The 13,602-nt window shown below is 46.9% G+C and overlaps 1 protein-coding gene across 2 annotated transcripts in view; it reads right to left on the bottom strand.

The window, feature by feature from the left end:
- CDK14 (cyclin dependent kinase 14) overlaps nt 1–13,602 on the bottom strand; it is a 614,101-nt gene that overhangs the window by 176,075 nt on the left and 424,424 nt on the right. For both annotated transcript variants that reach the window (XM_090047105.1, XM_090047106.1), the window contains one exon: nt 9,935–9,998. In XM_090047105.1, the coding sequence (XP_089903231.1) occupies nt 9,935–9,998 (64 nt within the window). The remainder of the gene's footprint in view (nt 1–9,934; nt 9,999–13,602) is intronic.

A 13,602-nucleotide genomic window follows, 5' to 3' on the forward strand; every position in this document is an offset into this window, starting at 1 on the left:
CCTAACAATTAGTTAGCTACACTTGAATGCAAGCAAGAAATAAAACGAAGTATTTTTTCAACTCTGCTTAGATTTTATTATTATTATTAAATGTAATATTTCATTTTGCTGCTCCACAAATATTTAATTAATTGCAAGTGGTTTTTGTTGTTTTTGTTTTGTTTTACTATAGAAACTATTTATTACTGATACCTTCTGCTCAATGTCTATTGTTTTATGTTTTTAAACACAAGGCTTATAACATCAAAGTCTTTCTTGAGCAGATGTTTATGTTTTTATCATCAGTGCCGTCCTTGTATTTCTTCCTTTCAAATAAGTTAGTATAGTTACTGTTAGTTATTATTGGACTTAAAATTACAGTTTCTACATTCATGTCAAATGCAGTTATTTTGTTACAGACCCCTCTACATCTTGTGTGTATTATGCAATTACCTGAGTATTTGAAAAGGTCCAACCAGCTATAAAGTTATTGCTGGAAAATGCATAATAATTTAATTATGTATTTATGTTTGTTTTTTATCTAGCTTCAAGTTGCACATGTAGCTTTTGCCCCCATGGCTGAGAGCCCCATCAGCTGATCAGAGCTCCCAGCTGTAGGAGACCCATGTTCACCCCCCAGCCTGGAAGCTCTCAGGTAACTCTGGCTCCCAGCCACAGGAGCACATGTCTCTGCAGCTGGGAGCCTCATCAGCTGACAGGGGTACTCCACACATCCCCATGACTGAAAGACCACAACTGCTGTGATCTCCCAGCTGCAGGGGTGCCCGAAACACTCTGTCACTGGGATAGCACAGCTGCAGCAATCTCCTAGCCCAGGATCAGGCTCCCTCTGCATTGGCAATAAGGCATGATGGGATCTGATTTGTGATCCCACAGTCACACTTCCTGCCATGCAGGCGTGGTATGGCAGGGGGTGTAACTGTGTGGATCATGAATTACATCTCCTCCCGCCTTTACCTGCACGTTTAGAGGGACCCTTAGGGTTGTAGTGAGCTCTCACAGCAGTTGTGCAAGTGTCAAACAGACTCTTTGAGAAAGAAAATCTACCCTGTGCTTTCTATTTCTAAAAGTAATAAACTCACAAGGATGAAATCAATTCAAATTCTGCAAGATCATTACTGATTCACAACACAGTATACTGTGACTAAGGAAACAAAAAATACCAAGGAATCTCAGAACTTCAGATCTGAAAAGGAAAGCATTAACTCCTCCATTTATTATAAAAATACTACTTACTAAACTCAGTGAAGTTCTCTCAGAAAAAAACTCTTATCAGTTATAATTCAACCTAATGCATGGGGGTCCATCTACAAGTTAAGCCCCACAGGAAAGAAAGAAAGACTAGTTAAGCCTCTGTAAAAGCAGAGGAAGCAACCACTGCTTTTTCCAGAGACTGCCTTCTAGGCAAGTTAGTGTGGAGGGCAGCTTTTCAGGAATGGGTCTCTGCTGCTAAGATGCAATGGGCCTAATAGCCTGGACAAGTAATAATATTCCTTACTCACAAACAGGTTGGAGTACCTGATATGGGGTGGAGCTTGCTTCATGTCATAGATTCATAGATGTTAGGGTCAGAAGGGACCTCAATAGATCATCGAGTCTGACCCCCTGCATAGGCAGGAAAGAGTGGGTTCAGATGACCCCAGCCAGATGCCTATCTAACCTCCTCTTGAAGATCTCCAGGGTAGGGGAGAGCACCACCTCCCTTGGGAGCCCGTTCCAGATTTTGGCCACTCTAACTGTGAAGAAGTTCTTCCTAATGTCTAGTCCAAATCTGTTCTTTGCTAGCTTATGGCCATTATTTCTTGTAACCCCCAGGGGCGCCTTGGTGAGTAGTGAGTAGAGCCTCACCAATTCCCTTCTGTGCCCCATGATGAATGAGGCAGCCACAAGGTTGCCTCTCAACCTTCTCTTGCAGCAGCTGAAGAGGTCCAGGTGCCCTAGTCTCTCCTCGTAGGGCTTGGCCTACAAGCCCTTAACCATACGAGTGGCCCTTCTCTGGACCCTCTCCAGGTTATCCACATCCCTCTTAAAGTGTGGTGCACAAAACTGCATGCAGTACTCCAGCTGCGGTCTGACCAGCGCCCAACAGAGGGGAAGTATCACCTCCTTGGGTCTGTTTGTCATACATCTGTTGATGCACGATAAAGTGCAGTTAGCTTTTCTGATGATTTCGTCACACTGACAACTCATGTTCATCTTGGAATCCACTAGGACTCTGAGATCCCTTTCCGCTTCTGTGCTACCGAGCAGGTCGTTTCCTAGGCAGTAGGTGTGCTGGACATTTTTCCTCCCTAGGTGCAGCACTTTGCATTTCTCCTTGTTAAATTGCATTCTATTGTTTTCTTCCCATTTGTCCAACCTGTCCAGGTCTGTCTGTAGTTGTTCCCTGCCCGACAGTGTGTCTATTTCTTTCCACAATTTTGTATTATCCGCAAACTTGGACAGAGTACAAAGGCCCATTGCATCTTAGCATCAGAGACCCATGTCCTGATCCTATAAACTAGAGACAGGCATTCAAAATCGAATTGATGTAATCTTTGCAAGTTGGTCTAACCTGCCTAGGCTAAGCCAGTTTGTAACTGTACAGACCTCCTTTCTGGACTGAAAAAATGCAGTGGCTCAGGCTAGAAGCCAGGGGGCACTAGAGCAGCCCTCCCTTCCCTCCCACAATGCTGAGCTGTGGCAAGGCCCTGGCAGGATGTTCTGATTAGGGTGGGGTTCCCCCACTCCCAACCAGCCCAGCAGGGAATTGAAAACAGTGCTTATCATCCCTAACTCAGTGTTTATCACCCCATTAAGAAAACAACAGAGGGATGGTACCAGCTACCTGCTGATTCTGCCTTTGTCCTGTCTGCCACAGCATGGACCGTAGCCAGCATGTGGTCTGCTAGCTAATGCACAGACATGTCTCCGCAAGGCAAGGGGGAATTCTTGCTTAGCAAGGAGTGTGGGGAGGAGCAGCCTGCAGTCTCTGCCAGAGCTCCAGCCCATGATCAGAAGGGGAGGGGCCAGCCCTGCTGTGGAGCAGAAAGCCTTGGCCCGGCCAGAGAGCACGCTGGGATGCTGGAGGAGTCTGGTTTAACTTAAACCAGCAAAGGGTCTGGGACAGATATTGCATAAACCAGTTTGACCCAAGCCACTAATGCCTGATACCACATTCAACCAGGTTTATCTCAAACTGGTTTCAGATGTTTTCAAACTGGTTTATGTGCACTGAACACATGTTCTGTTGCAGGCTTATTAGAAGGGTTCAAGCAACCTTTCTGTCACTTTTAAAAGAGCTCTAAGGAGAATGGACAGGGCAAAGAAAGCTCTGAGCTTTCACTTTCACTATGTACTTCTAACAAAAAGAGGTTTTTTCTTGTGGCAAAAACTGGAGCGTTTAGGATCCTCATGTAAGCAAATGAGAATTGCTCAGCACACCTTATAGCAAGAGGCCCCAGAAAGATGAAATAGCTGCCAGCCAGGATAAAGTTACTTTGACTTGCAAAACTGCATACTTCACTGAGGCAGAGAAAGGCTGAAGGAGACAAAGAACAAGCTATAAACTCCTATGGAAATAGGGAAAATGTTGAGTGAGCATTTACCACCTTGCATTTATCTTGTTTCCCCCACTGTACTGTATTACTGTATTTTTATGGCTAATATATATTCATAGCTGGCAAAATCCATGCCCTGGAACCGTGGAAACAAAAACAAATAAAAAACAATGGCCATTTTAAAAACAACATGCTCTAGCTATGTGTTGCTAAATACCAACTGTTAATTTATTTCCAAATGTCCTTTTGTGGAAACTGGAAGAACAAATGAATACTGCTTGATGCATTTCTAATTCAAACATAAAATGAAACAAGAAAGTTTCTTGACTGCCATCTGCTGTTCAAAACACTTTTCTGACAAAAGGGCCAGACAAATCCGAACGTGTTAAAAAGAGTGCTGTCTTTGGAATTTTGTTACAAATGGTGTTAAGAGTAAAACAAATGAAACTACAAAGAGTTAAAGTTAACATAAAACTAGTTGTGCATTATATAATATCTATATAATGCAAAAAGTATAATAAAATACATATTTTTTACTGTAAAAGTTGCTTGGCTAAAAGGTCAGTGTTATGAATCTACGTGATGCTCTTATTAAAAAATTTTATTTTAATACATTTTTATGCTCTACTATGGCACGCAGCTCTATATTCACCTTTTTATACAGGTCTTTGGGTCTACTTAGATTCCCAATTATGCAAACACATACATACAAAGTTAAAAACAAAAGAGCCATGGTGGCATCTTAAAAACAAGAAGAAAGGAGAAAGGAAACAATGGGACAAATAGTAAACAACACTCAAATGCTTAAATGATTGACAGAACCTTTGGGCTAGGGACAGAAGTTACACATAAACTGGTTTAAGTGATCAGAAACTGGTTTAAACCTGTAACAGAATAGAAGTTCAGTGCATATAAACCAGTTTCAGAATAGCTTAATGGTTCAAGATAAACGTGGTTTAATGTAGTATCAGATTTAGTGGATTTCTATCCCAGACCCTTTCCTGGTTTAAGTTAAATCAGTGTCCCCCAGCATCCCAACATGCTTTTCAACACTGGGCTGGGCTATGATGTCTGCTCCAGAGACCAGGGCTGGCCCTACCCCTCTCCTCTCTAGCTGGGGCAGGGAAAGGGGCATTGCCCAAAGCCAGCCCAGCATGGCCCCCTAAGGTGAAGGGGGCAGGGAGAGGGCTTATTCCTCCTTCCCTCTCCTCTCCCACCAGGGGACCACAGCCAGGGTCTGTCAACCCCAGCCAATGCCTCTGCTGCTCGCCCTAGCACAGGCTGAGCGCCTCCTGACATGGACTGCTGTGTCCAGGCCAGGAAGACCCTGGCTGGGGTCCTCTGGGGGGGGGAACAGGGTGGAAGGGGGAGAATAAACCCCTTGCCTGCCCCCTTCACCTCAGGGGACCATGCCAGGTTGGCATTTGGCCATACCTGACTGGGGCAGCAGCCCCATGGTGTCCCAGGGACTACAAGCCTCTTCCGAATGAGGGAGTTGAGAAGGGGCTGTGCTGCCGACAGGAGCAGGATGAGCAGAGCTGCTGCACCCTGGGAGGGGCGAACAGTGGTGACAAGGCTCAGAAGGCTGGCTATGGGGGATAAGGTGAATTTTAGGGTGGCCATAGCCTCCCCCCTGCAAGCCCTCCTAGAGTCACCACAGCTTAGCCCCCTGTAGCCACCCCCCCCCAACCTGGCCACCAATGCCTCTCACGCCAGCTCAGCTCCAGTCCCAGGTCCAGCCCTGAGCAGATGGTGCAGCTGGGCTCCAGGGGCAGTGCCCTTTCCAGCCAGCTGCAGCTCAGGCTGGGGCCACAGGAGCAATGCTCCCAGTTTGTTCCTGGCTCCCTGTGCCCAGGTCAGGCCACACGGTCAGGGAGCCACTGCAGCCAGCGGGGATCTCTCCATCCTCCTCCTCCCCTGCCATAAGGGGGGCTCTATGATAGTCCAACACACCTCAGCCTGGGTGCAAGGAGCTGGGAGAAAGCTTGGTGCACAGCTCCCATGGCCCCAGCCAGCTGGGAAGGGACCTGCCTCTGAAGCCAAGCCCAGCTCAGCCTCACCATTATAGATTTCATAGACACTAGGGCTGGAAAGGACCTCGCAAGATCATCGGGTCCAGCCCCCTGCTCAAAGAGCAGGAAGTCAGCAGAGCTGAAATGCTGCCAGCAAGATAGGCATCCATGTGTTTTTGAAAGTATCCAGGGTAGGTGCTTGCCCCACCTCTGGGGTGAGTCTATTCCAGGACCTGAGGACTCAGACAGTAAAGACGTTTTTCCTTATGTCCAGCCTAAAATGGTCTTCCAGGAGTTTGCAACCATTGGATCCTGTCTTCCCATGGGGTGCCCTTGTGAACAGTTTAATAGTTTCATAGTTGCTAGGTTCAGAAGGGACCTGAGCAGATCATCAAGTCTGACCCCTTGCAATGGCAGGAAAAAGTACTGGGGTCAAACGACCCCAGCAAGGTGACTGTCAAGCCTCCCCTTAAAGACCCCCAGGGTAGGAGCCAGCACCACCTCACTTAGAAGTTGGTTCCAGATCCTAGCTGCCCTGACAGTGAAGTAGTGCCTCCTGATGTCTAGTATGAATCTACTCTCTGCCAGCTTGTGACTGTTATTTCTAGGCACTCCTGGTAGTGCTCGGGGGAACAGGGACTCCCCCAATGCCTGCTGATCCCCTCTGACTAGTTTGTAACAGGCCACTAGATCCCCCCTCAGCCTTCTCTTCTGGAGGCTGAACAGGTTCAGGTCCGTAGCCTCTCCCCATAGGGCCTGCCATGCTGTCCCCTGATCATGCGAATGGCTCTCTTCTGGACTCTCTCCATGTTGTTCACATCCCTCTTGAAGTGCAGCACCCAGAACTGGATGCAGTATTCCAACTTCGGCCTGACCAGTGTCACATAGAGGGGGAGGATCACCTCCTTGGACCTGTTCGAGATGCATCTGTGGATGCATGGCAAGGTACGGTTAGCCTTCCTGACTGCATCCCCACACTGCCGGCCCATGTTCATCTTGGCATCAATGATGACTATAAGATCCTTTTCTGCCTCTACACTGACGAGAAGGGAGCTCCCCAGCCTGTAGGTATGGTGCTGGTTCTTCCTCCCCAGGTGCAGCACCTTGCACTTGTCAGTGTTGAAACTCATCCACCCACCGCTATAACCTGTCTAGGTCTGATTGCAGCCTATTCCTACCTTCTAGCGTGCCCACATCCCCCCAACATCTTAGTGTCGTCAGCAAATTTGAACAGGGTGCTTCTTACCCCCTCATCCAAGTCACTGATGAAGATGTTGAACAGTGAGGGCCTGAGAACCGAGCCCTGGGGGACCCCACTGCCCACATCCCTCCACATCGAAAATGACTAGAAAGTGTCCAGGAAGACTATGTTCACTGCTACCCTGCATCTAAGGATCTTGTGACCTGGTCATAGAAGGCCACCAGGTTGGTCTGACAGGACCTGCCTCTAATGAACCCGTGTTGGTTGCCCCTAAGCATAACCTCCCCCGCTGGCCCCTCGCAGACATGCGCCAGGATAATTCCCTCAAAAAGCTTACCCAGGATCGAGGTAAGACGAACTGGCCTATAGTTTCCCAGGTCCTCCTTCCTCCCTTTTTTGAAGACTGGAACCATGCTGGCCCTCTTCCAGTTCTCTGGTACCACACCAGAGCACCATGAGTGCTCATAAAGCCATGCCGGGGTCCCACAATGACCTCAGCTAATTCCCTCAGCACTCTGGGGTGGAGATCATCAGGACCAGCTGATTTAAATATGTCCAGTCCTTCCAGAGGTTCCCTGACTAGATCCTCAGTGACCCTTGGCCTGGGTGCGCCTCCCCTGCGGCCTGAGGGAGTCCCAGTTGGGTGGGCTGATCCAGTCCCTGCTCAGGAAATTGGAGGCAAGGAAGTTGTTAAATAGGTGTGACGACCAGATTTCCTAGCATGTCTTGCAGGGGTCCCACATTACCCAGTACCTTCTTTTTGCCCCCTATGTGTTTAAAAAAGGACTTCTTGTGGTCCTTGATCCAGGTAGTTAGTCCCAGTTCCATCTCTGTCTTGGCCTTCCTGACCGCCCCCCTGCAGCCCCGAGCAACCACAGTATAGTTCTCCCTGGTGATGGCCCCTCCCTTCCATTGGGTGCACACCTCCCTTTTAGCTAGAAGACATTCCTGGATGCTTTTGGTGAGCCATTGGAGCTTTTGCGCCCTCCTGCTCCCTTTGATCCATGTTGGGATTACCTCCCTTTGGGCTTGGAGGATCATCTCCTTAAGGAGCGACCACTCTTCTTGGACACCCAACTCCCCTCCCCTCCGGGACCTCAGTGCCTCCCCAACTATTCTCCTTAGCTCACTGAAGTCTGCCCTTCTGAAGTCTAAGGCTGCTGCCTTGCTGCAGGCCTTTGCCATCTTGCACTGGATGGTGAATTCCAGCAGGCGATGATTGCTATCACCCAGGTGGTCAAGCACCCGCAGCCATATCACCAGGTCGTCGCCTGTGGCCAGCAGCAGGTCCAACAGGGCATCTTCCCTGGTGGGGCTGTGCACCTCCTGGGTTAAACAGAGGTCCTACATTTTGGCTAGGAACCTATGTGAGCAGTCAGACCTGGCTGACTGCTCTTCCCAGGAGATGTCTGGAAAGTTCAGGTTACACATGACAACCACATCCTGATGCACACCCATTATGTACTTATAGGCTGCCACCAAGTCACCCCTGAGCATCTGTACACCTTGCCTGGGGCTGGGGCTGGGGCTGAGCTGGGCCGGCCTGTGGGTGTTGCTGAGGGCAGACGCAGAAGGGCTGGGCCTTCCCCAGCCAGCAGTGGCTTGGGATTGGGCTCCAGGAGCTGTGCATCCAGATTACTGCCAACTCCCTGCGCCCACACTGAGCCAAGCTGTCAGGGAGCTGCTGACATAGCACTACACAAAGCCTCCTGCCCCACCCCATGGCTGGGGAAGGGGATGAGGAAGAGAACCTAACCACTGCAGCAGCTCCCTGGCAGCCTGCCTAACCTGAGCACAGAGCAAACTGGGCTAGGCTGGGCCAGGCCATGGGGACAGGGCCCTTCCCAGTTGGAGGTGGGGCTTGGGCTGGGGCCACAGGAACTATGAACCCTGATTGTTCCTGGCTCCCCACACCCAGGCCTGGGCCAATTTGCTCCCAGGTCCCTGTGCCCAGGCTGGGTTGGGCTGTCAGGGAGCCGCTGCAGTGTGCAGGGCTCTCCCCCTCCTCCTCCTCCTCCCCTGCCATAGGGTGGAGAAGGAGTTTGGCCATACCTCTGCTCTTGCTACTCAACCCTTTGGTACCAGCTGAGGGACGGAGTCTGGCCACACTCCCCCCTCAGTTCTGAAAAGTCGGGCAAGGGCTGCTTCTCTCCCACCAGGCACACCCAGGCTAGGGTCCCTGAAGGCCAGGGTGGGGGATTTAAACTCCTCCCCAATCATACTCAGGTCTGCCAGGCCCAGCTACACCCCTCCCCGACTCAGCTTCCCTTGGCCACTGCAGAAGAGAAGGGAAGGTTCGCGCTACCACCCTCTAGCTTCTAGTCTGAGCCACTGCAGGCATGTGCCTCCATTTCCAGAATAAAAAATGAATATCTATTCACTTTTAAACGAGTTCAATCTACACAACCTGCAAAGATTGAATCAATTCAGGCTTGTGCTTATTGAATCTCTGTACTTAGCCCTAGAGTGTAACAAGAAATAGATAATGGAGAACAATTATATTTGAAACTAGTTTGTTATTAACATTAACTAAGTATAGAATTTGGACTGTGCTAAATCACAAATGAAACTTCCTAATAGAAAGATCTATTAAATCTGGCTCCATTTTTCCAAAGTAATGTTAGAAGCAATATCAGTTATATCATTTTAAACCTAGATTGTGAAAATGTTTGAAAATACAACAAACTAAACACTGGCAATGGGAGGATCTAATACCAGAAGGATGTGTATCTCCAGTTTCCTCTTCTGTCATGTTGGTTTCCTCCTTTGGTACATTAAAAGGCACCCAAAGTAACTGCTCACCAACAATATTGTACCACGTTGGCCTACCACCAACTTGAAATATGAGAGGCTTAATAGTGATCTGCTACCTGAATATCCTCCAATGTGTACAGATTATGCCAAAAATGAAAAAAAAAAACCACAAAGAGATGCATAAAATGAAGTAAAAAAAATAGCACAATAAAACGTGTAAAGTGAATGCATTGGTGTATGCTGATAAGGCGTTTGCTCCAACACTATTCAGGTTATTTTAGACAGTGCTACAGAGCTCCACTAGCAAGTATATTAACATGTGCCAAAAATTCCTAAGTGTCTTTTTCACAACACTGCTGTCAACTGGCAAGTAAGACTTTGAAAGGCATTTCTGGAAAGAGAATTCTTAAGAACTTGTTTAAACCTACCTGGTTTGAAATGGGGTAAAGAATGGACTCCAGGCCAAGTGTCTTCATTTGGCGTTCCAAGCACCTATTAGCAAAGGGGAGGAGGGGGAAGAGAGAGAGAGAAAGACTCTTTAATTTATAGCCTTCTCATGCTTGGAAATTATATAGAGCCATTTTTCCAAAGATCTCAAAGAACTTTATAGAAGCTTAATTAAAGTTTATATTGTAATGAAGAGGAAGGTTAATCGACTCATCACAGATGAGTCAATGACAAACAGCAGAGTAGATATAGCTGCTCAGACTCCCATTCCTTCAACCTTCACTAATGAACTAGATCATCTATATATATTAAAGCTGATTTCCTATTGACAAATGTCAACCTATTAGTACATCACAGACAGTAGAAATTGCAGAGACTAGTTCTTTGAGCTTATTAGAAAGAAAAATCTTTGTACTCATTAATAAACTGAATAGATGCATACAACTTAAACTATGTAGGAGCTTGCACAACTGCTGTTAGTACAGAAAAGATACACAGAGGATGAAGACTGCATTATGAGCCAGATTATATAAAGGATGTGGGCAGATGAACAGATTATACTGAATTAAGAGATGGGAAAAAGATTTATCATTTATCATCAGATTTGCATTAGCTGTTTTATGTCTGTTCTATCCAGGGTAAGTGGAAGATAAAACACAGTAATTTAGCACAGTGGTGTAACTAAGGCAGGGTAACTGGGACAGCTGCTCTGAGTCCTGACTTGGAGGCAGGGTCACTGGAAAAAACAGGTTGCTGCTACTGCAGATGCAGCCACAGCCACGCAATTGCTCCATCAGTGTGGCACCAACCAAAAGTCATAGATTCATAGGGAAGTAGGACTGGAAGGGACCTCACAAGGTCATTTAGTTTAGCCCTCTGTTCAAAGCAGGATCATCCATGAGTAGACCATCTCAACCAAGTGCCCGTTTAACTTGCTCCGGAAAACTTCCAAGGATGGAGATTCCACAATTTCTCTAGGTAACCTATTCCAAAGCTTGACATAGTCAGCAAGTTCATCCTAATCACCAAACTAAATTTCTCCTCCTGAAGCTTGAGGTCACTGTTCCAAGTCCTGCCCCTACTACCACAGACAAAAGCCCATATCTATCTTTTCTGTACTTGCCCTATTTGAAGACTTTTTAAATGGCCCCTCAGTTTTTTCTCCAAATGAAATAATCCCTGGCCTTTCAGCCTTTCCACCTAAATTTTGCTTCCCAGAACCCTAATACATTTTGCTGCTATGTGCTGGACTCTGCACAAAACTGTTCACATCCTACTTGAAATGTGAGGCTCAAAACTGGCCACAGTACTCCAGATCAGAGGCCTCACCAGTCCTGAATACAGCAGAAGAATCACTTCTCTCGAAGTGATTTGCAGGTGACACTCCTATTAGCCAGGATATTGTTGCCTTTTTTTTTGGAACAAGAATCATAGGATCATAGAAAATTATTGTTGGAAGGGACCTCAGGAGGTCATCCAATCCAACACCTTGCTCAAACCAGGACCATCCCCAACAAGATCATTCCAGCCAAGGTTTGTCTAGCCAGGTGTTAAAAACTTCCAAGGATGGACAGTCCACAACCTGTCTGGGTAACCTGTACCAGCATTCTACTACCCTCCTACTGAGATAATTCTTTTTAATATCTAGCCTAAACATCCCCTCTTGCAACTCGAGATGATTGCTCCTTGTTCTGTCATCTATCACCACTGAGAACAGTCCAGCTCCATCCTCTTTCAAAACCTCTGTTAGGTAGTTGAAAGCTGAAGTTAACCCCCCTCTCAATCTTCTCTTCTTTAGACTAAGCAAGCCCAGTTCCCTCAGCCTCTCCTCGTAAGTCATGTGCCCCGACCCCCTCACCATTTTCACTGCTCTCCGCTGGACTTGCTCCAATTTGTTCACATCCTTTGTGTGGTGGGGAGCCCAAAACTGGACACAGTACTCCAGATGTGGTCTCACCAGTGCCAAATAGAAGAGAAGTATCACTTCCCTTGACCTGCTGGCAACAGTCCTACCAATGCAGGCCAGTATGAAATTTGCCTTCTTGGCAATAAGGGCACACTAGAATTTTATGGAAATTCAATTTTATGGAAATTGAAGTAAAGAGGGCATACTTCAGCCTTTTCTGAATCATCCGTAACTAAACTGCCTTCTGCATTCAGTAAGAGTCTACCTATGGTTTCTCCAGTCTTTCTCTTACTTTTTTCACACTTGTAGGATCCCTTTTTATTCCCTTTTATGTCTCTTCCTGGCTGCATCTCAAACTGCATTTTGGCCTCTCTAATCTTCTTTCTGCATGCCCATGAGATACTCTTATACTCTGCCCTAATATTATGACCAAGTTTCCATTTTTATAGGATTCCTTTTTGAGTTGCAACTCATTGAAGAGATTGCTGTCTAACCAGGCTGGCCTTCTGTTACACTTCCCATTCTTCTGTTGTATCAGGATAGTTTGCTCCTGCACTCTTAAGAGGGCCTCATTAAAGTACAGTCAGTTGTCCTGGACTCCTTTTCCCCTCAAACTTGCCTCACAGTGAATTCTGCCCACCAACTGCCTCAGTTTGTTATAGATGCTTTTCTGAAGTCCAGTGTCCTTATTCTGCTGCTCTCCCCCTTAGGATCATGAACTCTTTCATTTAATGGCCACTGTCACTCAAGTTACCTTCCTGTTTGCAAGCATTAAATCAAGACGAGATTCTCTCCTCACTGGCCTTTCTACCATCTGCACCAAAAAGTTATCCCCAACACACTCCACTAATTTGCTGGACTGTTTGTGCACTATTGTGTTTTCCTCCCAAAAGATGTTCCATTATTTAAAGTCCTCCATAAGAACCAAGTCCTGCAATCTTGAAGCTTCCATCACTAGTTTAAAGAAGACTTTGTCCACCTCCTCCTCTTGGTTTGGAGGCCTGTAGCAGACACCCACCATGACATCCCCCCTGCTGCTCTCCCCTCTGATCTTTACCTGGAGACTTTCAACAGGCCTACCTTTCACCTTCTAATGCACCTCTGAACACATATACATCAACTTTATACAGGGCAACATCGCCTCCTTTTTCCCCTGCCTATTCTTCCTGAACAAGCTATACCTATCCAAGGCAGCACTCTAGTCCTGTGAACTATCCCACCATGTCTCCATAATTCAATTACATCATAAAGCTCTGCTTGTACTGGGACCTCTAATTCTCTCTCTTTGTTCCTCGTGTTTCTCACATTACTGTACAAACACTTCAGGTATCTGACTATCCTATCCTCTTCCTGAGACACTGTTTTTGCTTACTATGTTTTTATCCAGGTCTGCAGGCTGTTTTTTTTTTCTTCTCAGCTTTTGTCTCCATACCTCAAGGAACCTAGCTGAAAGCCCTCCTCACTAGGTAAGCAAGCCAGGGCGTGAAGGCACTCTTCCCTCTCTTCATTTGTGTCTTTGTTGTGTCATCAGGTGGACTCCATGATCAAAGAAGCCAAAACCTTGCTGGTGACACCATCTATGCAGCCACCTGTGTCTACTCCTAGCCAGGCCTTTACTCTCGACTAGAAGCATCAACAAGAACACTACCTGGACCCCTGTCCCCTTCACCTTTGCACCCAGAGATGTGTAGTCATTTTTTATCTGCTCAAGTTTGCCCCTGGCAGTATCAGTGCCCCTGTGGA

This window comes from Crocodylus siamensis, chromosome 5 (assembly GCF_052110815.1).
Source record: "Crocodylus siamensis isolate JL-2025a chromosome 5, ASM5211081v1, whole genome shotgun sequence".
NCBI classification, from domain to species: Eukaryota; Metazoa; Chordata; order Crocodylia; family Crocodylidae; genus Crocodylus; species Crocodylus siamensis.